The sequence below is a fragment of the Equus asinus genome, chromosome 4, assembly GCF_041296235.1.
Source record: "Equus asinus isolate D_3611 breed Donkey chromosome 4, EquAss-T2T_v2, whole genome shotgun sequence".
NCBI classification, from domain to species: domain Eukaryota; kingdom Metazoa; phylum Chordata; class Mammalia; order Perissodactyla; family Equidae; genus Equus; species Equus asinus.
The window spans coordinates 18,233,978-18,248,596 of record NC_091793.1 but is presented as its reverse complement, the minus strand read 5'-3'; the positions used below and the strand labels follow the sequence as shown (position 1 = coordinate 18,248,596).

Below are 14,619 nucleotides of genomic sequence, written 5' to 3'. Positions count from 1 at the left end.
TTTCTACGCTTGTCACCACCTATGAAGTATTCTTGCCAAAAAACTGCACATGAGTCTGGATGTCTATCACTTCAGGGGGAGGGGGCTGAGGGACACGGGAGAACATATCGAATGTCGCTGTGGGCTGCAATCAGTCAGACAGAGATTGTAAGAAACTCCAGATAACGAACAATCGGACTTCTACAGACACATCATAACAGAAAAATTAACTAATAGAGAGGGACCCGATTGATTCAAAAAGAATTGCAGCAAATCAGTCAGTTACAATGTTCAGGTCTTTCTTGGATTCCAAATCAAATAAATTGTAAAAGAAAATATGAGACAATCAGTTAAATTTGATCCCTGACCGGATAGTATTATTAATGATAATTCTACTAGGTGCAAAAGTGGTATTTTCACCATGTTTTGAAAAAGAGGTCTTATCTTTCAGAGAGACATAGTGAGAACTTTTCAGTGGAATATGATGTCTGGTATTTGTCTCAAAAATATCTGGAGCTGAGGAAAAACGGGCAGGAGCAGAAATGAAATGACTGACCGTGAGCGGAACGTTGAAGCTGGGTGGTGGGCACATTAGTCGATTCGTTACATTATTCTCTTTACCTCTGCATGTGTTTGAAATTTTCAATAAAAAAGTCTAAAACATTAATAAAAAATAAATGAAGCTGTTCCTTCTTCTCCTGGTTGATGTTCGGGGAAAAAGATGTCAGGGAAACAATGGGACGCTTACCTTTTCATTAACTGGATAAAAATTTTCCTGGGTAACTGGTACACGAAGGTGTCGAGGACGACCTTCAGGTAATTCAAAGAGACGTGGCCAGCTTTGGAGGGGTCGCCTGCACTCAGGGCCTTCTCCACCTTTTCGTAAGACTTGGAAAGCTGCAAAATTAACACAAGGGGCTGCATTCAGAGAAAGCAACTTCACGGAGCTAGGCAACCTTTCTTTTTTTCTCTACCGAAACCTCGTCACATTTTCCTCTCCAAAAACTGATCAAAAAGGTTACTATGGCATGTACTGAACTTCAAATGTTTAATTGATGAGCTCACTATGAAACAGCATCCCCAGTCACAGCAACTCAGTTGACAAGGCAGACAAGTTTCTCAGGGGAAACCAGCACCTATAATAGCTCTACCTCAAATTTCGGAGCTAAAAATACTCGGTGGGTCTGCCAGTCTGATGCATCTTTCTTAATATACTTTCAAGCTGCTCCTACGGTGAGCCCACGCCACACTTCCCCTGATGAAGTCAGGCCAATCAAACAACAACGCTGGCAACACTTTATTAAAAATAGAAGCAGCTTTAACAGTAAGCCAAATTATTAATATAAGGATTGCATAAACACAGCACACTTTGAGCATTTCTTTAATTATTCTTTTTTTTAAAGGGGGAATGACAAAGAACCAGGGTGAATGAGCTTTGCTTCTGGGACTTCTAAAATTCGGTAAAGCAAGTTAACCACGGATTTTTATGACTCATAAAAATACCATGAAGATTGGTTTTGCTTCCAAAGGCTTTCCCGCTGTTTATTATTGAGTAATAATATTCTCCAATATTTCCAATACTCTCCACTTTGTCTGAATTCAGTTTTTCCTGCTAACTGGGATAAGAAGATAAACAAAATCACCACCAACTTGGTGGAAAGGGTGACTTTTTAAAAAAGCTGCTGGAACGTGGAAATATATGTACAAGAGTCTCTATCCACGAAGGGAATAAGAAACAGATTCATTAACATTTCCTTTCCTTAGAGTGCACAGGAATATTGGAAATCTAAGGGGAAAATCTCTATATTTAGAGAATCACAGGGCCTAAGCTTCTTAGAAAGTTGCATAAAATTAACCCCAAATGCAGCTGACTCTGCCCATCTCTCTTTCAGGGAAGCAGGTTGGCTGGGGGAAGATTCTCACAGAAAGAAGCCAGGCCAGACGCGGAGGACGGCCTCAGTGTACTTACTAGATTAATGACATCCACTTTTAATATCTTAATGACATTTGGTCTCCGATAAGGTTTTTTCCAGGGGAGTGTCTCTGACTGTTCAAGAGCTTTTAGAAAAAGAGCAGGGAGTGAAACAGAAACAGTGCCTTTGCAAAAAAAAATATATATATATAAACACATCACCTGCAAAGTTTTCATGCCATAAAAAGGGATTAAACAAGAAAATGAATTCATTAAAAGAAAAGCTTGAAGACAAGATGATAAAACAATCTAAGAGATGAGAAGGGGTATTTCAAGGCTAAGAAAATAGAAAACAAAAATAACAATTACAGGACCTAATAAACAAACTAGCACGGCAAGAGAAAGAGACAAGGCTGAAAGTAACATTAACAGTAAAGGAGCGGCTTGAAAGAACCTCAGTGAAGGCAGAGGAGAAAGGATTAAAGCAATGTGAGAGCAGACGAAAGATGATCCAATATAGGGACACCTGGGAATACTGCTGAAGGAAGGAAAGACAGAAAGGAGGAGGGAGGGGAGGAGAGAGGGATGGAGAGAGGCAGAAGATTTTAGTGACACGATACAGGGGAAATTTTCCTGAAGTGAATGAAGAACTGAATCTGGACACTGAAGAGCGCACGGTGTCCCAGGAAACTGTGACATACTGCTCCATGCCAAGACAGTTTACTTTTGCTTTTTAATTTCAAAGATACAGAAAAAATATTTTAGGCGTCCAGGTTAAAAAAAAAAAAAATCACCTACAAGGGAAAAAAAATCAGTTGACCTCAGGCTTCCTCTCAAAAAAACCCAATGCCAGAAGACAATGGAAAAATACTTATAACATTTTGAGGAAAAGAAAGTACGTTTAGGCTATCTTTTAAGAATTATACCCAGCCAAGGCCTTGTTCTGGTAAAAAGGCAGATAGTCTCAAAAATCGGAAACAAAGGGAATAAAGCACCCATGAGCCTTTCTTAAGGAAATTACTTGACAATGAAATCCATCCAACTAAAGAATAAATCAAAATAAAAAACTCTGAAAGGGATAAACCATGGTAAGCATTGAATATAGTGATGCGCATTAAATCCATGTAAATATAAAACGAAGGCAAACAACTAGGGGAATTAGGGTAACAGCACAGAATGTAAATATCCCAAACGCTGACTAAGAACAAAATATGAACAGTGAAAATTGTGAGGTGGGAAGAGACCCGGGAAGAGCCAGTCACGAGTTTGATAGCAGAGAGTCAGCCCGCACTGCCTGTAACTGAGACTTCCTTCAGAAACACCATAATTTCTCCTACTCTTGATGGTTTTCTTAACTCTCTTCTGTTCTCAAAGTCCCTTTGTGGACCTAATATCTCTTGTGGTATAGAAATATTCATCCAAAGTTCAGAAGCATCTTCGGCTTCACTTGAGGACAGCATTGCGAGCAAGGACATGGGGTTTAAACTTGGCTCCAGGATTGACTGGCACGGTGGCCTTGGGCAAGTCATCAAACCTCTTCGTGCCTCAGTTTCCTCAACTTGAAACTGAGATATTCATAGTGCCTAACTCATGGAGCTGCTGTGAAGACTGGAAAGGGGGTCACTTACAGCGCTGCCTGGCACACAGGCACCCAAAAAGGGTTCATTATGAGGGTGATGATGACATTTCTTTACTTCCAGTAAATTCAACGACATTTAAATTAAATATGCCTGATTTGTAAAAAGGAGCATGATTCTCTTCTTAGAACATTATTTCTATCTGTGTACCCACCCATCCCCCACCAATGCAGCCATCCTTCTATACATATGACTAAAGACAGGCCCGGAATTATGTTCACCAAATGTTGCCTGTGATTATTTCTGGGTGGTGGATTTTGAATAATGTACTACTTTCTTCTTTGTACTTTTCAGAGTTGCTTACATTTCTTGTAATGATCATGTATTATGTAAGGGTCATGTTTTTATGAAAACAATAAATTCATTAACAACAACAAAAGAAAACGAGTTTTACCAATTTACTAACAGTATATTCAAGTGCTCACTTCTCCAATACCCTTAGCAACATTGACTTTTGTTAATTTTTCTCTCACTGACAATTTTCTACTGAAAATTTTATATTAATAGTTTATAAAATTCCTACTTATGTTAGGAAGAGTTATTATTTATCTGTCGTTTATGTTGACATATTTTGCCAAGTTTACCACTTGTTTATACAAACTTTTGCTATACAAAAGCTTTTTCATTGTAACGTGGTCAAATTTATCAACGTGGTCAAATTTATCAATCTTTTTCTTTATGGTTTTGGGACTTTACTTCATGCTTAAAAAAAAAGTCTAAATTTCAAGATTAAAAAATTCTCACCCATATTATTTTTAAATTTAAATAGTTGAGGCATACAGAATTTATTTTGGTGTGAAGAGTGGAAGATTATAGGCTTTTTTTTTCTCTAAATGGCTGGCTAGTGAATTATCCCAATAATAATCATCGAATACTCCACTCCTTGTCCCCACTACACTTTATTGGAGCGCCTCCCAGCATATGCTGAATTCACATATAAATATTAGTTCATTATCCAACTACTGTTTTAAGTCAATTTGAACGTCCGTTGCCGCATCAGTGCTATATTAATTATTATATCTTTATAAAATACATTTTGTATGATAGAATAAGCCCTCTATTATAACTTTTCAAAAGAAAAAAAATATATATATATACACATTCTCCATCCAGACATAGCCAGAGCAGGCGTTAATACTTAATCTTCCAATCCAAGAATTAAAAAAGATCACTTCATTTACTTGAGTGCTCCTTTATTTTACTCAATAAAGTCGTATCCTGTATTTATAGGTCTTAAAGATTTCTTATTAGATGTAGTATGTGAGTAGCACAAAGGAGTTACTTAAGAATCAGCCACTCAGCACATTACTGTTATCCACGTACGATTGTTATGAGGGGATGGAGGAGGTCTCAGGGCTTGGGCGGGCGGAGGTAGGATCAAAGCAAATTTTGGAAATAATGCCCAGACCTAATGGTTTTCCACAGTTGTCCATTTTCTCTGTTCACACCTTAGACGGCCCTGGCACTAGGAAAACACTCTCACCTCTTGGCAAAAGGCTCTCTCAATCTCATCCAAGGAGTAGTCCCTCCAGACCTCTTCAGAGGAAATGGAACTGGGGAGGCGCTCCCTTCTGGAACTTTTGATTTGCTGATTCTCCCACGAGACCTCTATTAAAACCAAAGAGCTTTAGGTTATTAACATTGTCAAAGGTACACTTAAATATTAAGTGTTTCCTTTTCATCATAACCTGTCTGATAAAAGGTAAGACTTGAGTAAACCAAAAACTTGATGCAGTTTGTAATAAATGATGTTGAAATAACTGGGTAAACATTTTAGAAAAAAGTAAAATCAATCTACTTGCTACCTAATTCTAAAGTAAAAGGTACACTAAGTAGACTAATAAAGCCATAAATGTAGTAGAAGAAAATTAAGATGAATATTACATAATATATAGACTTTGTGTGAGAAGTCCTTTCCCAGAAACACACTGGAGCCAGAAATCATTTAAATAATGGATAGGTCTGAGAATATGAATATTTAATTTTTGTTTGGTCAAAAAAAGCACACAAATAACAATGAAAGAAAAATGAGTGGGAAAAACTATTGTTAATGTACATGAGAAATACAGGTTAATTTCCACAACATAAGAGTAGCTCTTATGAATTAACAAGATAAACATAAATACTCAATAGAACAATAGACTAAGGCTATAACAGGTAATTGACATAAAAAGAACTAAAAAAAATCCAAAATGTGTAGGAAAAACTGCTCAAACTCATTGGTAATTTAAAAAGTCTAACTGAATGAAAAACCTGGAAATAAATTTAACCTAGGAGGTGAAAGACCCGTATATTGAAAACTGCAAGACGTTAATGAAAGAAATTGAAGAAGACACAAACAAATGGAAAGATATTCCACGAACATGGATTGGAAGAATTAACAATGTTAAAACGTCCATACCAACCAAAGCAATATACAGACTCAATGCAATTCCAACCAAAATTCCAATGGCATTTTCTCATAGAAATAGAACAGACAACCCTAAAACTTGTATGGAACCATAAAAGACCCCATATTGCCAAAGCAATCTTGCAAAAGAACAAAGCTAGAGGCATCACACTCCCTGATTTCAAACTATATTACAAAGCTATAGTAACTAAAACAGTATGGTATTGGCATAAAAACAGACACATTGATTAAAGAACAGAAAAGAGAGCCCAGAAATAAACCCATGCATAAGGAGCCAAGAATATACTATGGGGAAAGGACAGTCTTTTCAATAAACGGCATTGGGAAAATAGGACAGCCACATGCAAAAGCATGAAACTGAACCATTATCTTACACTATACACAAAAATTAACTCTAAAATGGATTAAAAACTTGAAAATAAGACCTGAAACCATAAAACCCCTAGAAGAAAACATGGGCAATCAGCTCCTTTACTTAGCTCTTGGCAATGATTTTTTTAATCTGACATCAAAAGCAAAAGCAACAAAAGCAAAAATAAACAAGCGGGACTACGTCAAAGTAAAAAACTTCTGCACCACAAAGGAAGCTGTCAACAGAATGAAAAGGCAACCTATGGAATGGGAGAAATACTTGCAAATCATATATCCGATAAGGGGCTAATATCCAAAATATATAAAGAATTTATACAACTCAATAACAAAAAACCAAACAATCTGATTTAAAAATGGGCAGAAGATCTGAATAGATACTTTTCCAAAGAAGACACACAGATGACCAACAGGTCCATGAAAAGATGCTCCACATCACTAATCATCAGGGAAATGCAAATCAAAACCACAATGAGATATCACCTCACACCTGTTAGAACGGCTATTATCAAAAAGAATAGAAATAAGTGTTGGTGAGGATGTGGAGAAAAAGGAACCCTTGTGCACTGTGGGTGGGAATGTAAATTGGTACAGGCACTATGGAAAACAGTATGGAGGTTCCTCAGAAAAATTAAAAATAGAATTACCGTCTGACCCAGCAATTTCACTTTTGGGTATTTATCCAAAGAAAACAAAAACACTAACTTGAAAAGATATGTGCACCCCATGTTCATTGTAGCACTATTTACAATGGCCAAGGTATGGAAACAACCTAAGCGTCCATCAATGGACTAACGGATATAGAAATTATGGTGTGTAGACATGCGTGCGCACACACACACACACACACACACACACACACAAAATGGAATATTATTCAACCATAAAAAAGAATGAAATCTTGCTATTTGCGAAAACACGGCTGGACCTTGAGGGCATTATGGTAAGCGAAATAAGTCAGACAGAGAGAGTCAAGTACTGTACTATCTCTTTTACAAGTGGAATCTAAAAATAAAGAAATAAATAACCAGGCTCACAGATACAGAGAATAGACTGGTGGTTGGTAGAGGTTGGGGGTGGGGGTGGGAGAAATGGGTGAACTACTTTTGGGTTTTTTTAGTTTAAATAAATTGAGTAAAAATAATAAAACAAAATAAAAATTCTAATTAAAACAAGTTAACATCTTTTCTACTTCTCAAATAGGCAAGGATTAAAAGGAATGACAAAGAAAGAAATCAATTCTAGCTTGTGTATAGAAAACTTGGTACCTGAGTACTCTTAAATACCCTTCTAGAATGTTATACTAACGGAATAATGGGACCACTCAACAAACGCACACGGGTAAGGGTACTTTCTGCACTGTTTATAAGAGAAAAAGTTGAAATAATTTAAATGCTCATTATTAGAGATTGGTTTTACAAATTATGGTTCATCGAGCCTATGAAATTCTATACAGACATTAAAAACAAAGATGCCTGCCTAAATTAAGGGATGTGGAAAATTTTCCTTGAAATACACTGTTTCGTGACTGAAAGAAAGGATGACTAGCATAACATAATTTTCATTTTAACACTTATTTGAGTACTTGCCTGTCTACCCATCCATCCATCTATCCATCTATCTATGCATCAGAAGAAAATCTGGGAGGCTAACACAAAAAGAATACAGCTGTAGATTCAGGTAGCATTACAGGGAATTGTTATTTTTGTTTTTGTGTTTTCTGGCTTTTTTGCAACAAGCATGTATTACTTATATAATAAAAGAGAATAAAATAAATCTAAAATATAGCCATTTTCTTTCTCAGAGTTGACTGCAAAGAATCACAAATGGTTTCCCAGATTTATTTCCTAAAATGTCTGCAAATAAGCTTCACTCAAATTAAGCACACTTATAACGACTCAGCCGCAGTTAACAAACTGCCAGTCATCTGGAATTCCATTTCCATCTCACAAAAAAAAAAGAACGAAAGGGAAAAAAGCATAAGAGCCTGCCCAGGGGACCCCTCTGGGCTCCATAACAAGATACAAAGCCAGTCCCTAGGATGCCGTCTGGAGTCTCAGTGGGCCGAGCACTGGAAACACGGGATCTCAGAATGCAGGAGCCTCAGTGCCTCCGTGGAGACGAGGAGGCCAAGCCGCGGGGCCAGGGGCTGACCTGGTTGGGCACATGGAGGTGTCAGCCTCAGCTTTCCATACTGAGTCCTGAGCCCACTCCACCCGGGGGCAATGGTCCTGTTGTGGCGATTTGAGGAGCACACACAGCACATCTAGGGAAACCCATTCACGCTCCGTAAACAACAGCCAGGACTGGGGGGAGGGGGGTTAAGGCGTGAGGCCTGCCCTCCGGGAGCTCACGGTCCAGGAGCCTGTGCAGCTATAGGTGCTACAACAGGCTGGCTGACAAACTCAATTCACACCCAATGACTCCTCTCATCACAGTTACACCAGGGTCATGCTCCGTGCAGCTTAATAATTCCTACCACCTTCCGATTTCCCCAAAATCTCCCCTGAAGGATGCTTGCTGATTTGAAACTGGGTAGAGAGGAATCCAAAGCTTATGGGGGCACTCATGTGTGTCTCAAGTGCGTCAAGGGGAAATCACCCCCGATGTCAGCTCTTCATGAGCCCAAACAGACGGTGCTTCTGACAAGCAAGGTGATGATGGCTCATTAGGACACAGACGCAGCAAAACAGAAATATGCACCAGGAATCGAGAATAAATCTTGTCCTATATATAGAAAAGTCATAGATAATGGGTCTCTGCAAATATGCAAACTAGAGACTCCCTCACAGAGGTAAGAACAGCGTCAAACCTACAAAGAGCTCTCGGTAATTAGTCCTCTTATGACACACCTTCCCAAAAAATAAACACACATTAGCAAATTTTATCCATCGTTCATAATTCATAGATAACAGAAAAGCAGGACTTCATATGAGAAGTAGAAATGGATAAGAAGAGGTATGTGGAATCATGTGCTTACTTACGAAAGTGAAATTTTTGGAACAAATGCAAATAGGTGACATATATTTTAAAATTATTGCTCACTTGAGAATATCTTCCAAAAATGCTCAAACCATCATATAGAAAATAATTATTATTAAAACAGTAGTAAAAAACCTCAGTGTAAAAAAATTGGAAGCAGTATAGAATTTACTCATGTGTCCACGGGCTTCCAGGCTGGAGCGCCAAGGAAAGCACTTCTCAGTGGGAGGTCCCAGGTGGGTAAACTTCGGAAACTCTGAGACAGTACAAAGCGAGGAGGACAGACTCTGGAAAGAGACTGCCTGCGTGCAGTTACTGACTCTGCCCCTTACGAGCTACGCGACCTGTGCTTTTGTTTCCCCACTGGCAAAGAGAGATGGAAACAGCATTTGGGCCACAGAGGTGTTATGAGGACGAGATGATGAATGAGGGTGCCTGGCACTCAGCAGACACTCAAGATATATCAGCTGTATATTGATTGATAAGGAAAGTTTTAAATGATAGGAGACATGGAAGAACAATATCAATCAGAGATAGAAAAGCTCAGAAATTAGATGATAGAACTCAGGAGCAGATTAGAAATAAAATTTCAGAAATGAAGACTAAACTAAAAGGAACACAAGAGCAAACAAACACAACAGTAATAGAAGGTGAAAAAGAAAAACTTATATCAGGTAAGCAAAAAAGGGAAGAAAGGAGGAAGGAAAGAAGACTTGTGAGAAAGCTGCAGTCTAGAAGAGAAGATAGGAAAAGTCTGAGATACACATACTGTGAATCCTGAGAAGAAAACCAAACAATAGAACGGAACAGATACTAAAAACTGCAATTCATGCAGTTTTCCTGAAATAAGAGAGTCAAATCTGCTAATTCAAATAGTTCACAAATACTCGGGAAATCAATCACAAGTACCCAACATCGCGGCATATTCTAGGAAAATGATTAGGTTTTAAATAAATGGAAAAAGAATTATCTAGATATTCAGGAACAAAGATCAAGTTACTAATAAGGAAAATAAAATTAGATTGTCATCAAACTTTTCCTCTGCCAAACTTCACGTCACCAGGCAATGGGTAAAAATATTTAAGAGACTTAAAGAAAAAAACCTGAGCCAAGGATTTTATCTCCAGACAAACTGTTTTTCAACTGTAAAGGCCACATGCAAACCGTCATGAACAGGCAAGAAATCAGAGAATATCGCCTCCATGAGCCTAAGTAGATTCCTAAGGAATTTACCAGAGAATAAGCTTCCAATAACCAAAATGACTACAGAGACAAACAAGAAGGACGGAAGCAGCTGAGCAGATATGACAAAGGTTTTCAGTCCTGATGTGGCGGTCTTACAGAAGCTGTGTCAGCGAGGCAGGAAGACCTACTTCTCAAGGGCTTACGCGGAAAGAAAGAAATCCAAACCTGGAAACGACCTTGAACCGCTCCAGATAGCATCCTGTCTTCTTCGCTTGGGTGATACTCTGGGCAACCTGTCTGGATACCTTGGCTTTTCCCAAAACAACAATTAGCTAACCCATTGTCCAAATAAAGTAATTTCCATTACAATCCAACCCAGAAAGGATAAGCTGATAACATAAGATTCACACTCTGGGGCTGAGGATTTTGAACTCCCAGGACGGCAGTGAGGACGAGGAGAGCTGGTGTCAGCGGTTCACCCTCTCCCACCTCACACCCATAAGCAGGCCTCTGTCTGACAGCCTCAGAGGAGAGCTTTAACATGGTGTGGCCCATGGCCCCAAACTACTGTATCTTTAAGAACATCAGAAGAAAGATTTTGCCTTCTAACTGAAGGATTTGTATTTCAATTATGAAAGTTATGAGATAAGCATTCAATGGGAAAATAAGCGTGAATAAGATTGTAAGGTGATCTCTGTGACTGGGTGTAGACAGACTGGAGTACTTCCATGCTGTAGATGATGTAGGACCAGAAATATGCAGGACAACTAGGTACATATCTCATATTTAATCAGTCAAAGATGTCTTTCATTTTAGATGTGTTATTATTTTAGGTATCCCCAATAAAGTAAGCCTCCTGCCAACTACCAATAATGGAAAAAAATGAGATTTCTATGGCAAATTGAAATTGCACTATAGAACTTACCTTCTTAGAACACCTAATAAAATAAGCAAAAGAAAAAAGCAGTAAAAATTAGCCAAAAAATAATAAAGTTACCAGCATAAACTGAAGCAAAAAGAAACTTAATATAGGCAGCCAGAAGGTTTTGCTTTCAATTGTGGTGGATTGGCTCATACCTATCCTCCATAGCTGATAACAATCATAAACTCTGCCCAAAATATAAACAAAAACTATCTGAAGACATTAGAGAGCAACCAACATAAACTGGAGTCAACCCTCAGAAAAATGGAGCAACGTTCACTGAATTTCCTCTTCTTTGGCCTTTTGCCTGAGGGAAGGCCTCAGCTGGAATCATACTAAGTGGCTAGTATACTGGATGTAAACCCAATATTGGCTTTAGGAATCAGCAAACAGAGTTCAGGACTACCACAGCAGCTGGAAAGTCATGAGGGAAAGCCCCAAAAGAAAGGCAGAGAGGAGCATCTCCAAAGCCTGTGGACAAATTTGCAGAAATCTCTGGCTAAGGCCTGGACTACAGATGAGCAGAGCAGACAATATGAAGCCCAGCTAAGGCTAAAACAGCAGAACAAAGATTTCAGATGTTAACTTCCTCAGTGAAGACAAAGATCAGAGTTTGAGCACAGACAAGTAAACTGGCTGCTAAAACAAAAACGGAAGTTCTTCAGAGAGGCATAACAGAATCCCTAGTCTCTCCAACGCAAAATGTACTATATATAGGATAAATTCCAAAATTACTAGATATAGGAAAAAACCCAGGAAACTGTGATCCATATTCATGAAAAAAAGGTAATCAGTAAAGATCAACCCCTTAAATGACCTAGAGGTTGGACTTAGCAGATAAAGATTTTAAAGTACTTTAAAATTCAAAAATAAATGTTTGAGAATATAAAGGAAAGTAAACTACTAATGAATGAACAGATAGGAAATCTCAGCAGACAACAGAAACTGTAGCACTGTAGTCTGTGTTTGTAGTGTACGTAAAAGTATGATATGTGACAGCAATGTACAAAAGACAGGAGAGGAGAATTGGAAAAATACCATTGTAAAGTTCTTACACTTCATGTGAATTAGTAAAAATTATTTGAAGGTAGATTCTGATTAATTACATGTATAATGAAATAAAATGTTGAATTAATAAAAATTTCTTAAAATTATGTAAACTCTACAGCAAAAAAGTTGGGGAGTGGAGGTAGGTGGACAGAGAAGGAAGGAGTGGAGTGTCATGCAAAAAGGCAAAGATACCACTTTGGAAGACAATGTGATCAAGGTATAAAATTACATTACATAATACCTTAATAAGAACATAAATTCAATAAAACAAGAACTCAATAACAAGATGATGAGCCAACAAAATGAGATGGAAAACAATATGGCAGACCACTGGGAACACCATTATAGAAGCAATGAAGTAAACATAGCAAGGAATAGGATCAATCTTGCTGACAATCAAATAACATGTACAGACCTAAAATGATCATTCTGAATACAGAAGAAAAGGACAAAGAGAATAAAGTACCTGGAGACAATTTAATTGCTATAGAAGACAAGGACAATCCAACATAAGGATAATTTGTATCACCAAAGTTAAAAATCTGAAAACTGGAACAGAAGATTTATTCAAAGATATGTAATGTTACTAAAAACAAATGAACAAAACCTTGAAGAAAGAATTTAATTTTCAGATTGAAAATACACTGTGTTCTGGAAAACTGATGCAGAAAGCTCAACACCAAGACGTATCCTAGCTATGTCACTGAAATTCAGGGACAGATAATTCCTTAGGCAATTAGCTAGAAAAAGCAAATCACCAATAAGGGAGAAAATTAGGCAAGCCTCAGACTTCTCCACAGACTCAGTACAGATGGCAAAGGATCCAAGTCTATGATGTTCTGAAGGAGAAAAGTGTGACTCGTGGAATTGTGTGCAGCCAAAAAAGAAACATTTTCTTCAGCTTCATTTCAAAGTCTGTTCTTCTGATGCCATATCTATGTATGGAAAGACGCCAGGAATAACGCTGACTGTGGCTATTTCTGGGTGATAGAACTCTTTTGATTGGTTACTTCAATCTTTTTCCTCGTCTGCATCAGCGCCCGCCTCACAGGGCTGCGGGGAACATGAGGAAACGGGAGAAGAACGTGCCGAGCCTAGTGCCTGGCATGGAACAAACATTCAATCAATGGGGTCGATTCTTATGGTTGTCACGTCAGGTATATAAACTTATTTGTGATGAAAATCTTCTATGATCAGGCTAGATACCATCTTATATCCCACTGGGGCCAAAAGCATAGCTCACGCTTCAGCCAAACACGTTCCCCTCAAGGGCCCTCGGACTAGAATGCTCTCATCCCCTCGGTGTTTGTCACACACACCCTGTGAGCTCTGCTCCAGCAAAAGTGCCTCCTAGCTCTTAACCAGCCAGCCCTGCTCTTCCTGTGAACACCCCACGACACCTTGTTCTTCTCTTACAGGTCTCTAAATAGATGTTTTGGAGGTGAACAACTCAGATCTCGACTCCACCACACACTAGCTATGTGACACAGGGAAATCCATTTAGCACCCTTGAATCAAGGTTTCTCATCTGAAAAAGCAAGATAATAATAACTGCTCCACAAAGCTGCTGAGAGAAATGAAATTAAAGTTAAGGTTTACAAAGTGTCGAGAGAAAACACAATAAACAGATGCTTTTATTATTATTTGTTCTTTACGTGACCTATTTTATGTCTTACCTGCCCTATTTTTTAAAATACACACACACACACACACACACTTCTTAGAGACAGAGTATGTTACTTGGCTTGTACGCAGTGAAGGGCCTAGTAGTCCAGGGACTTGCACATGAATTAACAAAACATAAGGGATGAAAGGGTCCTTAGAAGATCATCTCGTCTAGGAATTCCCAAAATTTGGGAGGCTTTAAAAAGTAGAGTCCCCGAGTCTGCTATAAGCAGTCTTGATTAGTGAACCTGAGCTGAAATCTGAGAATTTTCATTTTTAGACTTGTTAAGGAGGCAGATCTGACAGTCATAGAAGGTGCTCCATGAATATGTGCTGCACTGAATTAAGTAGAAACCAGACACAGACAACCCGTCTTGAATGAGCCAGTCACAGGTGGTTAATCTCCGAGGCTAGACACCGCTCGCCTCAAAGGACCACAGGCCCGGAAGGGGGATCTCCAGGTGTGCTCTTCACACGTCCATCCTCAAGGACGTGGACGCTGCTCTCC

General features: G+C 38.5%; 1 protein-coding gene across 2 annotated transcripts in view; it reads right to left on the bottom strand.

Moving 5' to 3' along the window:
- The window catches only part of EFCAB6 (EF-hand calcium binding domain 6), a 237,374-nt gene that overhangs the window by 156,590 nt on the left and 66,165 nt on the right, over nucleotides 1-14,619 (bottom strand). For both annotated transcript variants that reach the window (XM_014864412.3, XM_070506757.1), the window contains 2 exons: nucleotides 5,012-5,136; nucleotides 728-876 (listed from right to left, as the gene is read on the bottom strand). In XM_014864412.3, coding sequence (XP_014719898.3) covers nucleotides 728-876; nucleotides 5,012-5,136 — 274 coding nt within the window. The remainder of the gene's footprint in view (nucleotides 1-727; nucleotides 877-5,011; nucleotides 5,137-14,619) is intronic.